This window comes from Engraulis encrasicolus, chromosome 19, assembly GCF_034702125.1.
Source record: "Engraulis encrasicolus isolate BLACKSEA-1 chromosome 19, IST_EnEncr_1.0, whole genome shotgun sequence".
NCBI classification, from domain to species: domain Eukaryota; kingdom Metazoa; phylum Chordata; class Actinopteri; order Clupeiformes; family Engraulidae; genus Engraulis; species Engraulis encrasicolus.
Genome location: NC_085875.1, coordinates 44,391,980 through 44,412,773, shown reverse-complemented (window position 1 = coordinate 44,412,773; position 20,794 = coordinate 44,391,980). Strand labels below are relative to the sequence as shown.

Sequence of the window (20,794 nt, the reverse complement as noted above, 5' to 3'; positions counted from 1 at the left end):
CTCGAAAGGCTCACGTGTCCACAGTAGAACATGCTCTCGTTCTGTCGACAGCAATCACGCGCGCCAACTCAACCGTGGCGGATTTATTTGACTATCCACTTACAGTAAATATCCCAAAAGCACTTGTGGGCCCCACCACACCACATGGCCAAGGAGAGCCCAACTGGGTCAAGATGCAAAAAAACCCTCTTCCCCTTTAAATCATCCTGGAGCCCCAAAGACTTTATCAGACCCATACCACCTTATTTAATGGGCGGCTCGCCTACAGTGACGTGTACTGTAACTCTGTCTCTAAAGCTGCCCTGCGTACCGCCATGCTATCCGATATGCTGTTTGGATATCCTGATGGACTTTGGGTTAAACAGTGCCGCGGGGAGTCCTGGACTGATGGCCCTAGCTCTCTCTCTATGTTTTTCCTGTGTAAGTGTGTTCTCTGTGTGTGTGTGTGTGTGTGTGTGTGTGTGTGTGTGTGTGTGTGTGTGTGTGTGTGTGTGTGTGTGTGTGTGTGTGTGTGTGTGTGTGTGCGCGGAAAGCAGAGACACTGTGGATGACTTGCAGCAATACGTTTCGTCCTGGACACATGGTACCAAATATCAATGGAGAACGTGTTTATTTTCCCTCGATTTGGTCATTGTTCTTTTTATGCTCCTAAAGAATGTTGTGTAGCACACATACTACTGAAGGCAGGGAACACTGGTGTGCACACCAGCAACAAAAGGTTGCACAATCCAGGGGAAAAAACAGATGTTCATACTGTATGTTAACCATTTTCACTTTTCCTGACCTGCTGTGCACCTAATAGTTACGTTCCTGGAAGTACAGATGTTTTGTCAACCATTTCAACTCTTGCTGTACAGTGGGAGGGACATATGAAAATCTGACTGCTGCTTGCCTGCCGGAACAAAAAATGAAGAATGCTCTCTTTTCCTGGAGATACAAGTGTTTTTGTTGAAACAGCAAATTAGAAATGAAAATGTCAAAACTAACACACTGTTCTGTCACTTGTGTAATTCTGTAACAAACTGTGACATTGCCTTGGGGCTAACTCTTGAAATTTACTACGAGGCAATATGAGCATCATCACACAGAGCTATTTGTAAAATTTAGAAATGTGTGAAAATCATCACTGAGACATAATATTATTTAAGATATTTCTGAAGTTTAAAAGTGTATTTTACATGCATCACATGACTGATTGACTGAAAACGTGTGCTGTCAGAATGTTGACGTTACATAACTGAAGATTAACAGTACAGAGCACTACAAAACACAGACAAATCGTGACGGATCCTCACCTGTTTTCGCAAACTCGTGATGGTCTTCTGCATATCTGTGACAAAGTCTTGGAAGTCGTTCAGCGAGGGTTCAGTGCTTGGTTTACCCGGCAGTGAGACGTTCACGGGCACAGAGGGCTCATCATGTGGTATGCTGGATACATACACAAAACACATTGCCATGGTTACCATGCTGATCTGTTTCCCACCACACAGTCCAATTTGTGCTGCTACTTCAAAACTTTGCGGGTGTGCGTGAGAAACTAATAACTTCAAAACAAGGGTTATCCCAGACAGTGGATGAAAAACAAACCTTGCTTATTAGGAATGGAAGCATATTTTAACAGCAATTCAATATTCTAACAGCTAAGCTCAACAGCTTCATTCCCAATGAAAATAAAACCAAATAACTCTTCTAGTAGATGGTTTAAGCCAGGGGTGGGGAACAAGGAGGTCGGGAACCTATGTCTCGAGGGCCATTTGCGGCCCTTGAAGCCATTTTATCCGGCCCCCGACATACTTTTGATGTTATGCAGCATCATTTTGTAAAGGAATCGTAGAAATTCCATTTGCGATACAATTAACCCCTTAATGCACACCGTACCTCCTGTGGCATGCTGTAATAGACATTGAAAGTTAACTACTATAGTACTACACTACTATGACAGTGCACAGGGCCTTTAGTAATACATTACGACTTGGTCATTGCCATGCTGGCAACAGCTAATTTATAAAGGTGTGTCCTAAGGGGTTAAGCTATATTCAAGGGACCTAGAGAAGGTGGGGTCTGTTGTAAAGGTGGCTGCCTTGAATATAGGCCTAAAGTGCAGGGGGAAATCCTGGTTTGTGTTCATAGTACGGCCCTTGGAGGACTTTTAGGACCCTTAGAGCAACTTGAAGTGGCCCTTCAAATGAAAAAATGTTTCCCACCCCTGGTTTAAGCCTTGCTCTTCAGCAAACTGACCTTAGTAAACATAATGTTCATTCTCTCTGGGGATCATCCGTTTGAATGATGAGCTAATCCTCTCATTACCTCTCATTGGATGTGGTGTCCTTCGTAGTGTCCTTCGCAGTGTCCTTTGTAGCATCCTTAGTAGGTTTGTCGTCAACATAGCTGTGGTCTGCTGATCTGCGACCCCGGAAGTGGAAGGACAGCGCATTGAACTGACCCTTGGTCCTGCAGTCTATAATGCCAATAAAAAAAGAATTGTACTGACTGATATGAAATGCACCTGTATCTTTTAACAGTGGATGAGTCACTCTGTACAAAAGGATATTGTCATTCACCTGCTCAACACCCTCATTCACAAAAAATACTTTCACAGAAACAGAAATGCTAACAGAGTTATACAATGTCTACAGGTATGCACACATGAATACACATGCAGAAACATGTGGACAGTTACACACATACACATGACAGAGTACAGGACCTTCTCATCTTGTCTCATCTCTTTGCAATGGACTCCTAATGCCCAAGGCCATCCGTACAGGCTCCTCCACACTACCACACACTTCAAAAGAGGCCATACCACACAGACCCCATGTCAGTATGTACTGCTGACTCCTGCCTGCCCATCATTATAAAGTGCTGTGCCAAGATCAGATTTAACCGGCGACTGCAAGATAAGATAACACAGCTGCTATTATCTGCTCTGCAGGAAATCAGGCAGACTTGTCTGGACAAGGCCGGGTCATAAAACTGCCTAGCTATAACATGAAAGGGGACAGTAGACAGTCTTTCGCTCTCTGTCTCTCGGTGTCTCTCTCCCTCTCTCTCTTTCTCCCGTGCCCCGTACTGTACTGTGCGAAGATCAAATGGCATGACTTTGGCAGTAATAAAACACACATTTCTGAAATGTGTAATTTAGAATTGCCCAGGGATAAAATGCCATGTAGTTGTAAGTAAGTTGATAAACAAATGCTTTTGCTTTCTCTACATGCATGGTTCTTTGCCCCTTTTGGAGAGAGAGAGAGAGAGAGAGGTGAAGAGCCTCTTTTTATGAATGTGTGCTCTGCTTACACACGAACACACATGGATCGATGGACACACGCACTCATATATACAGGTCCACTGACCTTGTTCGAGCCCAAGACAAAGTAATTTGAAAGGGCCCTCCCCACAATACTGTACTCCCTGGTCCCGGGTCAACTGACCCCTTTGTTCACCCACCCCCATCCCCAGTCGGCTTCCCTGTGCGCACGCACACGCACACGCACACACACATGCACACACAAATACAGTTGTGATTTAGGAGCCAGGAGTACAGTACATTAGTGAACTTAATCAGGGGTGACCTAGTTTGTCAGATGTGACTCTTCAAAGACCTCTCCCTTACAGACTACTAAAGGTCCAACATTTCCAAAATGTATGCTGCTCATTCACAAATGTCATATTGCTGTATTGCCACTTTCCAAGTATGCATTCATGGCTTGGACGTTTACATTTAATACAGAACGTGAACATATGCTCTCCATCTAAATCCACCATTTTAAATGTCACACCCATCTTGGACTGCAAACCCTACTCATGTCAGACCACAAACACAGTCCCTATACACAGTCCTCCCTATTAATGAAATGACACAGATTTCTTATCTACTGGCTTTTGACTTTTACTCTACCTTTTTTTTTTTGATACTTTTTATTTATGGTATTTTATAGATGCAAGACAAATACAAAGACAAAAAAAACAGGGAAAAAACTAAAAAACAAAAAGAAAAATAATGTGGAGGTCAGGAGAATAAGCGCATATCACAGTCAATACAATACAATACAATACTATCAATACAATACAATAGTCTCATTAACCTGTGTTGTTAGTTCTGTCATTTATGTAAACGGACCATTTAATCCACTTTCTTTCTCCAATTTCTTTTTGCAGCCTTAGGGAATAGGTCATCTGCTCAAGAAGATGTAAATGTTTTACAATGCCAACAAATGTGCCCACCGTAGGTGTATCTTTCTGTAGCCAGAATTTGGTAATTGCCTTTTCCCATGCTGCCATCATAATTTTTAAGAGGTACTCATCATCTTTGTCTAATTCCTCAGTGACCTAAGTACACCTTATCAATAACTTCTGTCACCTCCATCCTGTAAGTCTGAATGTAGGGACACAACCAAAATATATGAGCATGATCCACCATGTTTTCTCCACATTGTCTCCAGCAGCCCAGCTGAGTGTCTGTTTGTTTGCCCTTTTGCTTAGGGGTTATAAAGAAGCGGATCAGGTTTTTCCAGCAAAAGTCTCTCCACCCCAATGAGTTTGTAGTAGTTGACTGTATTTTCCAAGCATTCGTCCATATGTCCTCTGTTATTACAATGTCCAGTTCTTTTTCCCAGCGTTGCTTCACATATTCTGTTGAGTCCTTCTTAAGAGATCTGACAGCATGATACAGTTTACTTATCAGCCCTTTACTGCTCATGCAGTTGTACGCTCCAACAAATAATTGAACAACCTTAGAACACTCTTTCTGTTCAGAGTCCCTAACCTCTTTACAGAAATAATCAGACATTTGCAAGTACCTGTAGAAATCCTGCCTCCTCAGGCCATGGACCTTACATATATGTTCAAAACTGTGGAGTTTTCCATCTTTAACTATTGTACATAGAGATGTGATACCTTGATGGACCCATTGTTTGTATCTGAAGTCATACAATGATGGTTTATAGTCAGGATCATAAGCAGGCCAGCTGAGTAGTTTTACTTCCCTTGAGTGTGATGGCGTTTAACCATTTCAAACCATATCTTAAATGATAAGTTCACCCAGTTGCTTTCTGTCTGTGGTCTTGACATATCCCTGTCAACACAACACCATAGATGCCTGTAAGGGGACATCTGTTAAAGATGTCTCTATATCTTTCCACTTAGCTTTATAAGATGGGTTGCATAGACAGACAAGTGGCCTCAGCTGAGCAGATATATAATAGTCCTTTATAGATGGGAGTGCCATACCCCCCTGTAACCGTGGCAACTGGAGAGTGGAGAATTTAACCCTTGGCCTCTTATNGCTCCACACAAATAATGAAATGTGCCTATTCCATTCTCTGAATTGTTTTGTAGGATATCTATAGGAAGTGATAAAAAAAGATAAAGTAATCTGGGCAAGATGTTCATCTTAACTGTTTCTAATTCTAAACTGCCAAAGTCAAGGGGGAGGAGACTCCACCTGTTAAGATCCTCATATATTTTTTTACTAACATTGTTGTAATTACGTTGGAATAACTGAGACAAATCTTTAGTCAAATAAACTCCTAAGTATGTAATTTGGGTAGAGTGCCAGTTAAAGGCATAGTTTGTTCTAAGTTCCTGTGTGGGAGCAAAATGAAATGTCATAACCTGAGTTTTATCTATATTGAGAACATAACCTGAATATTTCCCATATGTTTCCAACATGTCCATTAAAATAGGCAGGCCAGAGGCTGGTTCAGACAAAGTGACAAGTACATCATCGGCATATAGGCTTACTTTATATTCTTCTCCACCTATGGAGATACCCCTCAGTTTTTCCTCCTGCCTTATGGCCTGTGCCAAAGGTTCAATGAACAGGTTGAAGAGACTAGGACTGGCAGGACAGCCCTGTCTACATCCACGCTCCAGCCTAATAGGATCTGAAAGACTGCCATTTACCTTAATTCTAGCTATGGAATTATCCCCAAAGCCGAATCTTCTCATTACTGAATAAAGAAAATTCCAGCCCACTGAATCAAAGGCCATGGCAGCATCTAAACTTAAAATAATGGCCCTTGACTGTGTTGTGTTGATATGTTCAATAATGTGGAGGGATCTCCTAATATTATCTTGTGTTTGTCTATTCCTAATGAATCCGGTTTGATCCTCATCTATTAGATCGTGCATTGCTGTTTCCATTCTTTTCGTTAAGATTGTTGCATAGAGTTTATAGTCTGAATTTAACACACTGATTGGTCTATACCCTTTGCAATCAGTCCTATCCTTCCCTTCCTTAGGGATGACAGATATGAATGCCTCTCTCCAAGATGGCGGGGTATATCCATCCTCTAATATGTAATTAAAGCAAGTATCAAGAAGGGGTACCAAATGTTCCCTCATGGTTTTTGTACCATTCTGGGGGAAATCCATCCACACCAGGTGACTTGTTATTATTCAGACTTGAGGATTGGCATCATTTATCTCCTCCCCTGTTATTGGCTGAGTTAGTATGTCATTGATTTGTGTGCCAATATTTGGTAGGTCTAAAGGAATTCAGGAACTCTGTTATAGATTGCATATCTGCCTGGTCCCTATTAGAGTAAAGGGATGTATAGTATTTCTCAAATGATTTCTGTATGTCATCTACATCTGTAACAATCTTATTTGTGACAGGGTCTTTTATCCTATGAATTGTATTTTCAGCCTGTTGTTTCTTTAGTCTCCAGGCTAACAACTTTGACGCTTTGGGACCAGCCTCATAATATCTTTGTTTCATAAATCTGAGTTTTTTCTCCACCTCCTCACTTAATATTTTGTCTATATCCTGTTTAACAAGTCTTATTTGTTGTACAATGGTGTGGTCTCTATTGGTGATATGCATTTGTTCAAGGTTCTTTAATTTTTCTTCCAAGTCTGACAGTTGCATTGTTTTTAACTTTTTTGATAAGGCTGACCAAGCTATTATCTTGCCTCTAAGGACGGCCTTAAACGCATCCCATAGCATACTAGGGTTTACAGTCCCATTATCATTTTCCTGAAGATATAAATCTAGCTCAATTTTCATCATAGACACAAAACTGGCATCATTTAACATACCACAGTTTAACCTCCAAAGGGTTTTGCGTTTTCTACCTTCTAAATGCAGTGTTATATGAATTCCTGCATGGTCAGAGAGGATTCTCTGGCCAATTTTACATTCTTTAATTCTGTGTAGATCTTTTTTATACATAAACACATAATCTAGTCTGGAGTGAGTCCCATGTCTCCCAGAGTAGAAGGTATATCCATTAGGGGTGTGCAAAATAATCGCTGCATCGATGCATCGCGATACTTACTCTCATGATACAATGCATCGATTCATGACAAGGTATCGTGATACTTATTTTCTCAATATACTGCATGGAGTCATGACAATTGATTATTTGATAACAATAAAATTCGATTTGCCACGGGTTATTTTGTTCAGTAGAGAATAGGTAATATTTCTGTTGTGATGTAAGCTCTCTCCCAGATGATAGAATGCTTAAATAGAATGAACTGACTTAAGAAAGCGACACAGCAACTGACAAATAAGCTGTATTTTACACATTTACTGAAGTAAATATCGCAATGCATCACAGTAGTACATGAATCGCAATGCATCGTGATAGAATCGCATCGTGGCATGTGTATCGTGATGCGCATCGAATCGTGAACCCTTTGCCAATACCCACCCCTAATACCCAGGTTGTGAACCATGTATTGCTCTCCACACATCACTCAGTCCTAGTTCTCTTATGGCCTTATTAATTATTTTTTCTGTGGGGGTTCTTTTCCTGTTTTTATTAGTGGTGTCTAAAGAGGGATTGAGTAAAGAATTTAAATCACCAGAGCAAATAAGCGTTCCATATGTCTCTGTTGCAATCAGATCAAACACCCTTTTAAAGAATGAAGTCTGACTCCCTGGAGGGGCATAAATATTAAACAAAGTCACTTCTTGCTGATCTATTTTGCATTTAACCAGAACAAACCTACCTTCTTTATCCCTTATTTCAGAAACAAATTCGAATGGGGTGGAGTTTGAAATTAGTATTATTACTCCCCTTTTCCTTCCATTTTTATATGATGAAAAAAAAGAATTTTTAAAACCCAGCTTTTTAAATTTTTCATGCTCAACTGCAGACAAATGGGTTTCCTGCCAAAACATTATATTCACCCTGTCCCTTTTAGCCTTGGCTATCATCTTACTACGTTTTATAGGGTTGCTAAGCCCATTTACATTCCATGACAATATGTTATAACATTGATAGTACATTCATATTATCATTTGCATCGTGTGATCTACACTCTCAGATCTCAAAGAAAAACAAGTAGGAAAAAAAGGAAAACGTGAGGAAACTACAACTATAATACAGACAAATGAACAGGGCTCCCAACAAGAAAGGTGACACATCACCTTTAGGAAGAGGGAGGGAACTGCCACTAGGTGGGGTCCCTCAGTCAGCTGACGCAAAAACAAAAAAGATTTGTGGCAGTCTGATGACAGTGCATAGTATCAGCTTTACAAATATAAACAAAATAGACGACTATTCAGGCGAGTGGTTCTCCTCATCTGAGGCATCCTTCCTGCGATATTCCTGTAGCCTCTCTCTCACCTGCTGTTGGTATTCTTCCCCTCTGTTGCGGGGCTTAATCACCTCCCATGGTAGCAGCTTGTCAAGCGAGGCCTCCGTGTGAGCCCCCGTGTTTCTTTCGCATGTGATCTTGCCCACGTCGAACCCACGCCTCCTCAGATCCTCTGCTGCTTGCGTCGCGTTGTAATAGGTGACCGCGCCGCCCGGTAGATGAACTCGCATTCTGGTCATCGGAGTCCGGAATCGTATCCCCCTTTCCTTCAGCGCTTTCTTAACAGGGACGTATTCCTTCCTTTTCTTTTGGACAGCTTCGGCATAGTCATGGTCAAAATACACTCGCTTGTCATCATGGCTAAGACCTTTGTTCCAGGCTGCGGTGAGGATCTTTTCTTTCACTGTGAACTGGAGGAAACGAACCACCATTGAGCGTGGTGGAGCATCAGGGGATGGTTTAGCAGCCAGCGCTCGGTGAGCGCGTTCTATCCCAAGGTCGCAGCTCCATGTCGGGTCGATGTCATCACTGAGTTGGGTCTTAATCATATTCACCACAAACACTGTTGCAGAGGTAGGCCTACCCTCTGCGTCCTCTGGTATTCCATAAATTCTGATGTTGTTTCGTCTGGCGTGCCCCTCCATCTCGGTCACTTTATCCCTCAGCGTTTGTTGGTTTGCCAGCAACTGGGTTAGCGTCTCCTTCACAGCAATGTCCCATCGCTCCGCGTCCGCCATGCCATGTTCAATCTCTCCAACTCGCTCAGTAACATCCTCAACTCGGCTGGTCACATCTTGAAGTTTTGTGCGCATTTCAGAAGTGAAATCGTCCATTTGCTTTTTGATATCTTCTCTTAGACATTTACTAAATTCTTTTAAGTCCTTTTTCAGTTCAGTTCTTAGGCATTCCATTCCTTTAGCCACAGCTGCACTCACTGCTTCTCGAATTGTCTCCATAACTTCGCCATGTGCTCCTCCGTGTTTTTCAGCATCTCTCTGCTTTTCCTCGGTTTCTCGCCCTTTCGTCGTCTTTCCTTTCGTGGATTTGCCCGCACTCATTCTTGCAAATGAATTTTAAACAAAATATATGAATTTTTATCAAATTGAGTGGGAAAAAATAAAGCTGATACAGGAGCTCAGGTTTTATGCTGCCATCTCAACTCTCGCGCCACCGGAAGTCCGACTTTTACTCTACTTTATACGGATAAAAGATGAACAGTCAATATCTTCCTAGCTTCCTCAATTTGGACCCAAAACGTGGGCATCTAAAACAGTCGGCCTTTCAATTACCGTAACTTGCCCTCTTTCTGATTTCACACCCTATTTCCCAACTCTACTAACAAGTTCAAACGCTGATATCAAATAAAATCAAATCAAATCAAATCAAGTAATCAACCTACTGATTTTTGAAAGTTGTGGGCTATTTTGTCTTTGTCTTCACTGTCCACAAACCGCCCCCCAACCAACAACAAAAAAAAATCCGTCTGACTGATTCCTAGAAACCTGAGGGCCCCTGCTGTTGTCCACATCTGACTTTGAGGGGAGGGGGTCAACTGTTGCATGGCAAGAAAGGTGTCTGTGTGTTTGATCTTCGGAGGCATGCGTTCACCTCGGTTACCATCAGGGCAGCCTGTCAATTACTGAGGGATTACTGTAACTAGCCTGACACAATTTCCCCTAATTTATAACGCTGAAGGCTGAAACAGGCCTGAGCAGGAACAAAAACGGGGGAACGGGACGGGAAACTGGACGCTTGAAGAAGCGGGAGAGTCGAGACTTCAAACGGCTCAGAGGTCAAATGGCCGTATGGATGCTGACGGCAGCCCGCTGTGACAGTAAATGGTGTCATCCAAAGCAGCCCTGGTAATCTGCAGGACAGGAAGCAGAGGCCTAATGGGGGAGGTGAAGCATGATGCTGCATGGAGTGGCGGGGAGGGTCAGCCGAGGGTGTGTGTGTGTGTGTGTGTGTGTCAGAGAGCATGCGTGCATGTGTGTTTGTGTGTGTGAGAGAGTGTTTTTGTGTGTAGGGTGAGAAGGAATGCATTGTGCGTGCGTAGTGTGTACGTACATACGTGCTTGCGTGCGTGCATGAGTGCCTGCGTGCGTGCATGTGTGTACACGTGCTTGTGTGTGTGAGGTGTGGTTAGTGGATAATTGAATGCAGTTGACTCCATTCGTCAAGCCAGCAGTTCTCAACACCACCACAACCCCTCTGAATCTGGCTATTATCTATACAGAGTACAAGCCCTTTTCCTAACATAAATAACGGCAACATACTACAATAGATATGGCCGAAGTGAGGATGACGAATATTTCAGTTTAGTATTCCATACTTGCTAATTCTGCCGTATCTGTTAAATCTGATCTGACTTTTGAGGCAGCTGGTGCCAATCGAATTAGTGGTCAACTTTTCACTTTGCTTTTCACGGTCCGCTGATAGCACAGTGATATAAGTGATAGCTCTTACATGCCATGTGCTATCCAGAGAAGAGGAAAATAAGCTTCATCTTTGTCTGTGTCTATGTGTCATCTGCTATGAAGAGAGGGGGAGGTCAACAGGGCCGCTTACTGGTTTGACAAAATCATCTGAATGCCCCCCGCCTACCCAATATAATAAAGACACCCTCTCCCGGGGATTGGGGTATCTGACCTCTCCCTCCCCCACCCCATCCTTGCATGTCTCCTGTCTCTCATCAGAGCTATCCCATATTTGGCAAAGAAACTCTTCCAGACATATGAGAGGTTCAAACGAAAAATCATCTGAATGCCCCCATCCAACACAATATACTGAAGACTTCATTCTGGGCCCACCCTCTTGCTGGGATTGGGACACCTGACCTCTTTGCCCACCCCCCTGTCGACTTCCCTGGTGGTCACTAATGCAGCTCTCCTGTCTCTCATCAGCGTTATCCCAAATTTGGCAAAGAAGCTCTTCCAGACACACGAGGGGTTCAAACGATGCGAGGCATCAGCGGGCTCAGACTCAAAGGATGAAGTTTGACCCGATTCAATCAGCACCTCAGGAGCGTAATCAGAGTCGAAAGTGGACCCCCTCCCACCCCTCGCAAAAAAACAAGGCTTCATCGTTTCAGGCACAGAGTCTTATTTCAAAGACACACTGAACACTGTTTCCCCTTTTCTAAGCTATGTCATCATCATCTGTGAGAGTAATTGCTGTAATGGCAACCAGTTGTGTCGTATGAAACAAAGGAACTGCAAGCTGTGCATAAACACTGTAACTGAAATACAGCGATGCACATGGGCTGACTCAGATAGTCTGTGCCTGCGTTTATTTACTGAGTCTGCTTAAAACTACACAAATCTAAATCTATCTAAATCTATCTGCTCTTTTTGTTTCAAGGCTTCAAAACCTTTCTTGTTAATTGTACACAGTTTCTGTACAATGCAGCAAAACACTTCTGACACATTGACATCATAGGTGGGTGTACTGTCTGTATTTGGCCAATTTAGACAGACGGACAAACAACAACAAGACAAGCCTTCGCCCACACAACAGAACTGCTGCAAAACAGACAAAACCTCATCAACGTACCACCAGCACTGTTGCTAACAACAAATAGACCACCTGCACCTTCACAGCTTGAACATCAAATGAACATCAAACATACAGACCTCCCCTCTGAAACACAACTGCCAAGACACAATGTGTGTGAAAGCACACAATTTTTAGCTTGTGAAAAGGAAGGATAAGTCACCTACTCTGGTCAAAGCTGGGTCTTTTGGACACCACACAAACACTCTGTGACGCCATTCAATTGTTCAATCCAAACCAGTCTCACACTCATTGCTTCAAGAAATGAGCCCAACGGTATTTTATGCCCGAGCCTCAATATAGCATAAGCAACATGATGCAGAAGATCAGGTGGCCTACACTTAAATCTTTAGCCAAACTTAACCGCCGTCAATGAAATGCTTGTCACAGTAGCAACCTTTTACTTCACAATTCGCTGCAATAGGGGGTTCCTTTTCCTTTTGCATAATGATGCGAAGCAAAAGGGGAATCCTTTGTCCAAGTCTCAATATATGACTATAAAGTGTCAACATATGACGAGCTGGGTGTGAGACTGTGTCAACCTCAGTCAGGTCACAGCCACAACCCTGGCACTTGGCCAAAGTACAAGTAAAAGTAAATTCATGGAACAACAAGTACAACACTAGCACATGATAAAACACAGCGATAACGGTTACACCAGTTGTTCCATTGCACCCAATGAGGTGCCTAGATGTTGTTACTGAAAAAAATTAACAACCTCAAAAGAAACCCCCCAAATTTGATCCATCCAGCGCAGAGTCAGGTACATCGCTCTAGACTAACTGTAGATCAGATACTCAGTGAAGGTACTTGTGTTTAAAAGAAACAAAGGCAGGTTTTTCTTTTCTACTTCAACCCGTTAAAACACGGCGAGTTACCGGAATGGCAATGACCGAGTAACAGCGCATTACTAAAGGCCCTCTGTTATGTCATAGTAGAGTAGTGCTATGGTAATTAACCTTTCAGTGACAATGACAGCGTGCCGCTGGTGGTATGGCGTGTATTACGGGGCTATCTTTTTACTTTGGCCACCTCTGAACCCTAGTGATGGGCCGTCTTTACCTTCGCAGCAGTCCTGCCACATGCGGAGGTCGATCTTGGGGATGTCATCGCAGCTGCCGTATCCGTGGGGATACTCGGCCACCTTGAAGACGTCCGGTTGGATGTGGGTGATGTTGTCACCGTTGTCACAAAGCACCCGTGTGAGGGACGCCTGCTTCAGCTGCGTCAGCTGGGCTGGTGTGAACACTCCCGGGTTCTCGTACCAGAACCTAGTGGTCGGTGGAGCGAATATCATATCAGAGTTTGTTTGTATTTGTGAAATGCAGGGATTAGATAAAAAAAAAACTCAAGTTCTTTATGAACAGATATAGTATACTGCTGCATACTTGTGCACCATCCTTTGCATGAGTATACAAAAATATTATATTTGATTCCGAGATTGCCTTTGACACGGATGAAACCCTTATGAACGGATCTTCAAAAATTCACTGATCTAAACAACCCTCCATTTATGACGTAAATAATGGTGTTCTTCCTGCTTCTGTACCTACATCACATGTGTGTGTGTGTGTGTGTGTGTGTGTGTGTGTGTGTGTGTGTGTGTGTGTGTGTGTGTGTGTGTGTGTGTGTGTGTGTGTGTGTGTGTGTGTGTGTGTGTGTGTGTGTGTGTATTGTATTGTATTGTACATGTCTATATCAGTACGTTAGTGTTTGAAAAACTGCACATGTGTGAGTGTGTATTGTCAGTGTGTATGCTGAGAATGAGTGTGTCAGTGAAAGAATTGTAAATTCATGTATGAGTAGCTTAGTGTGTGTGCGCGCCCGTGCGAATGTTTGTGTGAGAGAGACAGAGAGAGAGAGAGAGATTATTGTCAATGTCTTATTCAAATGTTTTAGTTAAACTGCACATTGGAGACTGTTCAAACACAATTTCAAACTTCTGTGCTAACCCTGTTACATAGATTTTTGACAATAAAGTACACTTGACATGATGTTGTTTTTCACATGCATGGAATCTTGGACGCACAGATTAAAAATAAATAATTAAAGAAAACAAACAGCGTACCTATCTCCATCCCTCAGGCGTTTAAACTGGGCAGCCAGCAGGCACATGAGAGTGGGGCCCAGTCTGCTTCCAGGAACCAGGTCCTCAGCCATCAGTGCAGGAAACAGGTCAATGTTCAAGGGAGTGCCGTAGAGTCTGGCACGAAAACAAAAAATAACCACAGAAGCAAGAGCAGAGCAGAAGAGGAAACAATCAGTAACAGGGCAGACATGACGAGAGGTGCACAATGCACCAGCCTATGCTGGAATCTGGGGCACACAGATATGGACATTCCAAGGCCATTCCAAGGCTGGCGATGCAGCCTTTGGAAAGGGGAGAACAACAAACAAAAAACAGAAAAAACAAATCTCGGAAGGACGGCTCCATTCTTACCTCTGCAGTTTCTCCCTCACGGTGGGGTTTCTGATCTCGTTCCTGAGATCCTCGAAGGTCTGCGCGGACGTGAGGTTGCAGAAGACCCGGTAGTCGTTGTACGGCGGGATGCCGTGGTCGCGGCCCCTCTGGATGTTCATGGCGGCCAGGTCCAGGGCCACGGCGTGGGCCATGGAGAAGAGCCTCTCCGTCAGCTCCGTGTTCAGCAGCTGCGTGGACACCCGCATCTTGCCCGCCACGCCGAACAGCCCGCGGAGGAGCGGGTCGATGCCCCCTTCGTTGACGATGCGGAAGGGCGAGAAGAAGGCCTTGTGCAGGGAGATGTGGCCCTGGGGGATGGGCTGGAAGTGCTCGTCCAGCCGGTACAGGATGGGGTTGATGAGCGTGTGTCCGAAGCGGAAGGCGGCCGTGGCGAAGGCGTTGAGGATGCCGCCGTTGACGTTGGGGTCGTAGCCGCGGTAGTCGCCCATCAGCTTCACGCCCACCTCGCCCAGGATCTTGGGCAGCCAGTGGCTGTAGGTGATGTGCTGCATCTGGGCGCCCACGATCTTGCGCGCCTCGTGGTAGATGGTGTCGCCGTCCCAGTGCGGGTTGAGGCGCAGCAGCTCGGTGGCCACGCGGTTGTGCTCGCGCAGCCACACCGTGTGCATGGCGGTCAGGCCCAGCTGCTCGTTGGCCCGGTGGTCGCCGGCCAGGAAGCAGGGGATGGGGCTCTCGTTCTCGTCGCGCATGCACTCCGTAGGCGGCCCCGTGGCGAACGGGAGGAGAGGCTTCCCCGATCGCTGCACGATCCCCTGGCGGAGTAAGCCACGGTGGCTGGCCAGGTCCCGGATCTCCTCGGCCTCGTGGTCCGAGCTGCCGTAGACGTTGGAGGCGTCGATGTAGGAGGTGAGCTGGTTGATCTGCTCGCGCGGGTAGACGGAGTTCATCAGCAATGATGTCATGCCGCTGCCGCACACGGGGCTGGAGCGCACGAAGAACATGCAGCGCGCGCCACTCCGCAGCTGGCGCGGGTCATTGGGCGGGAACATGATGGGGAAGCACGGCGCGTCGTTGGTGCACACCTGCGCGCACAGCTGGCCGTCAGAGAAGCGCGACTGGCTGAGCGCCGCCACGGTGGAGTCCAGGTCGTGGTCCAGGAACTGGCCCCACTGCATCAGCATGTGGGTGTAGCGGTCGTCGGGGGTGATGGTCTCCGTGCCGATCAGGGTGGTGGACACCAGGCGGGGCAGGGGCAGCGGGTAGCTGTTGTGGCGGCGCTCCAGGATGCCGCGCGGCAGGTTGAAGCCGTTGTCGTAGGCGGGCTTGAGGAGGCGCTCGAAGGCGGTGAGCGAGGCGCCCCACATCGGGTGCTGGAGGTTGTTGCAGGTGCCGTCGTGGCTGCGGTACTTCTGGTGGAAGCAGATATCCGAGCAGTTGTTGAAGCGCCGGTGCGGCGCGCAGCCCGACAGGTTGGCGATCATCTCCAGGAAGCGGGGCGACACCAGGTCATTGTAGCGGAAAGCTGAAAATGCAAACAAATGAAGAGTCATTGTGGCCCTACCGGTCCGTGGCGCTAACAGTAGGGCACTCGTCTGCTAGTGCTACGCAGCCGACTCGGGTTCCCGGCCCAGGTCCTTTGCCAGCCCTTCCCCGTTTCTCTCTCTCCCAACTCATTTGCTGTCTCTTCTCCACTATCCTGTCTCATAAAAAACAAATAAAGGCTGGAAAAGCCCCCCGAAAATAGGCCTACTTAAAAAAAAGAGTCATTGTAGCGGTTGAAAGTTGAAAATGGAAACATGAAGAGTGATTGTTATATGAGGGGTGCTATGGTGCAAGACATAGAGCACCCGTCCAATATAGATGGAGAGCCAGGAGTCTGCCCTGGGTAATTTCTACGCCTCTCTCTCCCATAGCGTTCCTGTCATTTTAAAAGAGTCATTGTAAAAGAGTCATTCCAGAAGCATCACAACTATATGTAAATAAAATGTATGATGAATCCATACAGGTCTTGTACAGAATACTGGGGAAAATTAACAGTCATTGTTATTGCCATGGTTGCAAGAGCCTCACAACTAAAACTGAAGAATTAGAAATGTACATAATATTAATAAAGGTATACATAATGTTGTATAACACATTGTTATAATGTGCGTATTGTAACATACGTAATTGTATGTATCTACTATTATATTAAATAAACTTTAACATATAATATATAACTTGTATATTACTTATGCTATAGCTGGAAAACATGGTCGTATAGTACTGAAGTGTAATGAGGTCATACTTTACTTGGATGGTTCTAATGGTCCATACAACTGTCTGTAGAGAGAGTTATCGAAACATTTGTGTTTTATTAAAGATTTGGTATGGGATTTGACTTCACTTCGAGTGATAAATCTGTAAACAATGCACAACATAAAACTTAGATTTCAACACACCCATCTGCGATGTATCTCTTGGGTGGATTACCCAAATAAAGTATTACCCCCGTGAACCGTTATCCAAAAATACATCCACCTTTTGTAAGGCTCTATGGGAACCCTTAAATATCCCCTGATGACAGTAAAAACGTTTCACTGATAGTCAGCAAAACCCCCCTTCATCAGGCTTTGAGGAATCCAGCTGCACAGCACAGCACAGCAACAGGCCCGTACATGCACAACTTCCTGCAGCACGAGGTCATCTGGCTAGCTGGCTGACACTGTCCAGAAGGCTAACTCCACCCATCTCTTGTGATTCCAGGCTTCCAGGCAACCAGACAGGCAGGAGGCGGCTGGGCTAGGCTGGGCTGGGCTGGGCTGGCTTGCTCATATTGCGTGTTAGCCTGACATAACCTACAAAGAGGTGGGGTGTGGGGATAGGGGGAAGTGTTCCAAGTGCTTGGATGCTAATCCAAACAGGCTAGGTTGTTTTATGCTGGCAGAGTCAGCCCGCCCCCAGAGCGTTTGTGTCAAGGGCCGTGGAGCGACAATGAGTGCTTGGATGTTGTCACAGCCAGAGCAAACACACGGCTCTTCTCATCTGAGTCTGATAGCCGCTCAGGCCGCTGCACTTCCAACGGCCGGGGCTGCTGACAGCTTTGGCCGGGCCCAGGACAAAATCATCGCGAGCACGCTCCTCAGTACATTCAATGCAATAGGGACCCAATTCAGGGGCTTCCCTTTCCCTGAGCCCGGGACAACTGACCCCTGTGTGTGCCCCCTGTCGGCCTCCCTGCCAATGGGAACTACCCAATAACCTCTTTAGTGGAGTTGTTAAAAATTTCACTGTATGAATTTACATGCACGAGACACCTGGCTGGCTTTAGCCGATGATGATGATGATGGATTTGCTGCCAAAGAGTCACGAGTGGCTTCACACAAGACCAAGCTGACATCGTTATCTAGCATTTATCAGTGTGACTCATCAGCTGTAAACTTTTAATAACATCCTACAAAATAATATCATTTACTGGGTGTGCTATCCTGCTGCACGGTCAAATTGTAATGTTCTCATCAGGCCTGCAGCATTGAATATTATTATTCTACTGGTTTCTCGCGGTTTTAATCCCTCCCCACCCAAACTTTGTTTCCAGATGGAAGGGATCAGCCACAAATTCTAGCCTACCCAGAGAGAAAAAAACCCAATAAGCCTGCACACCTGCACAACAAGGCCATTCACAGTTTCATTACTGCACCTTGCTTTCTGACATGGCCAGGCATGGTTAAGCAGTATAACAAAAGAAAAAAGAAAACAAAACCATTAACCCAGTCATGACATCATTACCACCCGCCAGGTGTCCCAATAAACTTGGCCCGAGAATGTGCAACGTGCAGGGCATCCACTAACACCTTTGAATACACAGGCAACTTTGCACTGTTCGTTTAACACTAAAGAGAAGAACCCAATACCTACAGTTCATAGAAACACCCTTTTTTATAAAGATTTGTTTTTGGGCTTTTATGCCCTTATTTTAACAGGACAGTGTAGAGCAAGGGAGAAAGAGATGGTTGAAGTGGAACTGGAAATGAGCCAGGCTAGATTCTTCCCCCTCCCCACCTTTTAATACTGCTATACATGGATTTCCAATGTTGTCAAACGTTTGGTTGCATGCATAGACTGAGAGGAATCCCAAAATGCTACGTGGCAAGTGCTAGCCAGGCTGTGCCCTCCTAGTGACGCAACACTTTCAGCGTTGCAACTAGTCAGGTCAAGAGCAATGACAGTATTTTCTGAATTCCCGAAAATATGGGAACTCCTCCCACTTTGTCGGTAAGCAAACAACCATAAGCAAACCAAGGGAGGCGGGTCAACCATGTCGTTTGGGAAATGTTAATTGTTATGGTCTTGGTCAGACCAAGTCTCGAAGAGATATGAACGTCGATGATAATCAGCCTGTTTTCTAGTCGGCTTGATGTTGTAGCGGTTTCCGTGGTTTCTGTACTCCCAGAGACTACTTTCTAGGAGAACACATCTTATCGTGTGTATATCAGAATTGTTTTATATGCTTTGTAAATTCAGTTACAGTATATTGCATCACACCAATCTCATGTGAGTGCAACGTTTGAGTGACAGCTTCCAAACAATCAGAGGCTGCCTCCGATCCCAAAACCCTGCCTTGTCAGCAGTGGCTAACACTTTGCTACCCAATATAACGTTATTTAGGGAGCGTACCGAATAATTCCAAGTAACATGACAATATGTTCTCCTAAACAGTGTCATCCAGAGTACAAAATCCGAGCAAGTGGATAAAATCACCAGCCGACAAGACAAGGTTCTTGTCATACACTGTGCAGAGCTCCAATGGGACTCAGCTCACCTGTTCCGTTGGTGTCCACCATGAGGCCTTGGTTGACGTGGCGCTGGATGAGGAGGAGTGTCTGCTCGAAGATCTCGCCCGCCCGGGCCTGCTCCACCGTATAGGGATCCCTGGGGTAGCGGAAGAGGGCCAGCAGCTCTCCTGGGGTACGCGGGGAGCTGTGAAGGAAAGAAACAGAGCAAAGAAAATGTTTAATACACTGATCGAACGTTGCATTTCTACACTCCTTCTGATATTGCATTGTTTAAAGATGCACTTTAGCACGTTTTCATTATGATGGTCCTAAGAAGAATAAGTGAAAAGAAATGGTTTAATACACTGATCTTACATTGCATTTCTATATTGCTTCTGTTATTACATTGTTTAAACATGCACTTTAGCAAGTTTACACTATGTTGGTATGATTGCACTGTCATTGCATTTGTATTCCTTCTTTGAGTGTGAACTGAGAAGAAAGAGAGCGAAGAAAATGTTTAATACACTGTTCACACATTGCATACGAATCCTGCTATTACATTGTTTAGCACTTAGCATGTTTACACTATGGTAATGTTATTGCATTTCTGTTTTCCACATTTTCGACTGCCATAATACTGTACTGTTTACAGTAACACATGATGGAAGTGATTTCACATATCTATATACACGCTTTCATTCAATTGTTAAATAGACGTCATGTTGACATTATGGCTTGTGTTACGGTAGTGATTTCACATTTCTATATATGCACTTCCATTCTATTGTTTAATAGATGTCATGTTGACATTATCGCTTGTGTTATGGTATTATTATACACTAATATAATTTTTAAAACAAACTAACAAACACAGAAATCAAAACAGAATTTACGTTCACACATTCACAGCCAAATTGCACATGTACTATACGCTCCCCGGCATGTCCAAGAAAGTGTCACGTCTTAGTAGTGTGTACACTACAGTCGGCGTGCATAGTGGTACTGTGAGTCACCTACAGAGGGAGTATAAACAGGCATGCATCACTTCACGTCCATTGCCGCACTGCACAGCGCTGGAATGCTGCACAGTCTGAATGGGAGCCATCAGCTGCGTTTATGAGTTCCCTGATATTAGGAGAGACAGGGGCGGTGGAACACAAATACACACATTTCCCACCACTGAAATCATCAGTCCCAAAGGAGATAGAGTATCAAGCCATATCTTTTTATGGGCAAAATGTTTCCTCCAATGCAACACCCTAACACTACAGCAACAAAACAAAAAAAAACTAAAATGTTTTCTCCCAGTACGCCCCTTGTTTGTTGGCCTAACAAGACCCGGCTACGTATAGTGCCATTGGAGAGGAGGCCTTCAATTATAAATCAAATACCTTCAGAGGGGAAATAAAAATACATCACTGGAACAGAAAATCAGCAAATCATTTGCCAGCAACAGCTGCTTTCGCATGCAACCACAAAGCCGGTGTTAACAGCGTCCAACAGCTGCCTACAA

At 44.7% G+C, this 20,794-nt stretch overlaps 1 protein-coding gene across 1 annotated transcript in view; it reads right to left on the bottom strand.

The window, feature by feature from the left end:
• LOC134435502 (peroxidasin) overlaps positions 1-20,794 on the bottom strand; it is a 99,202-nt gene that overhangs the window by 9,546 nt on the left and 68,862 nt on the right. Inside the window, exons 16-21 of the mRNA XM_063184523.1 lie at positions 19,326-19,483; positions 14,543-16,046; positions 14,171-14,305; positions 13,165-13,373; positions 2,308-2,458; positions 1,296-1,428 (exon numbers count right to left, since the gene is read on the bottom strand). Coding sequence (XP_063040593.1) covers positions 1,296-1,428; positions 2,308-2,458; positions 13,165-13,373; positions 14,171-14,305; positions 14,543-16,046; positions 19,326-19,483 — 2,290 coding nt within the window. The remainder of the gene's footprint in view (positions 1-1,295; positions 1,429-2,307; positions 2,459-13,164; positions 13,374-14,170; positions 14,306-14,542; positions 16,047-19,325; positions 19,484-20,794) is intronic.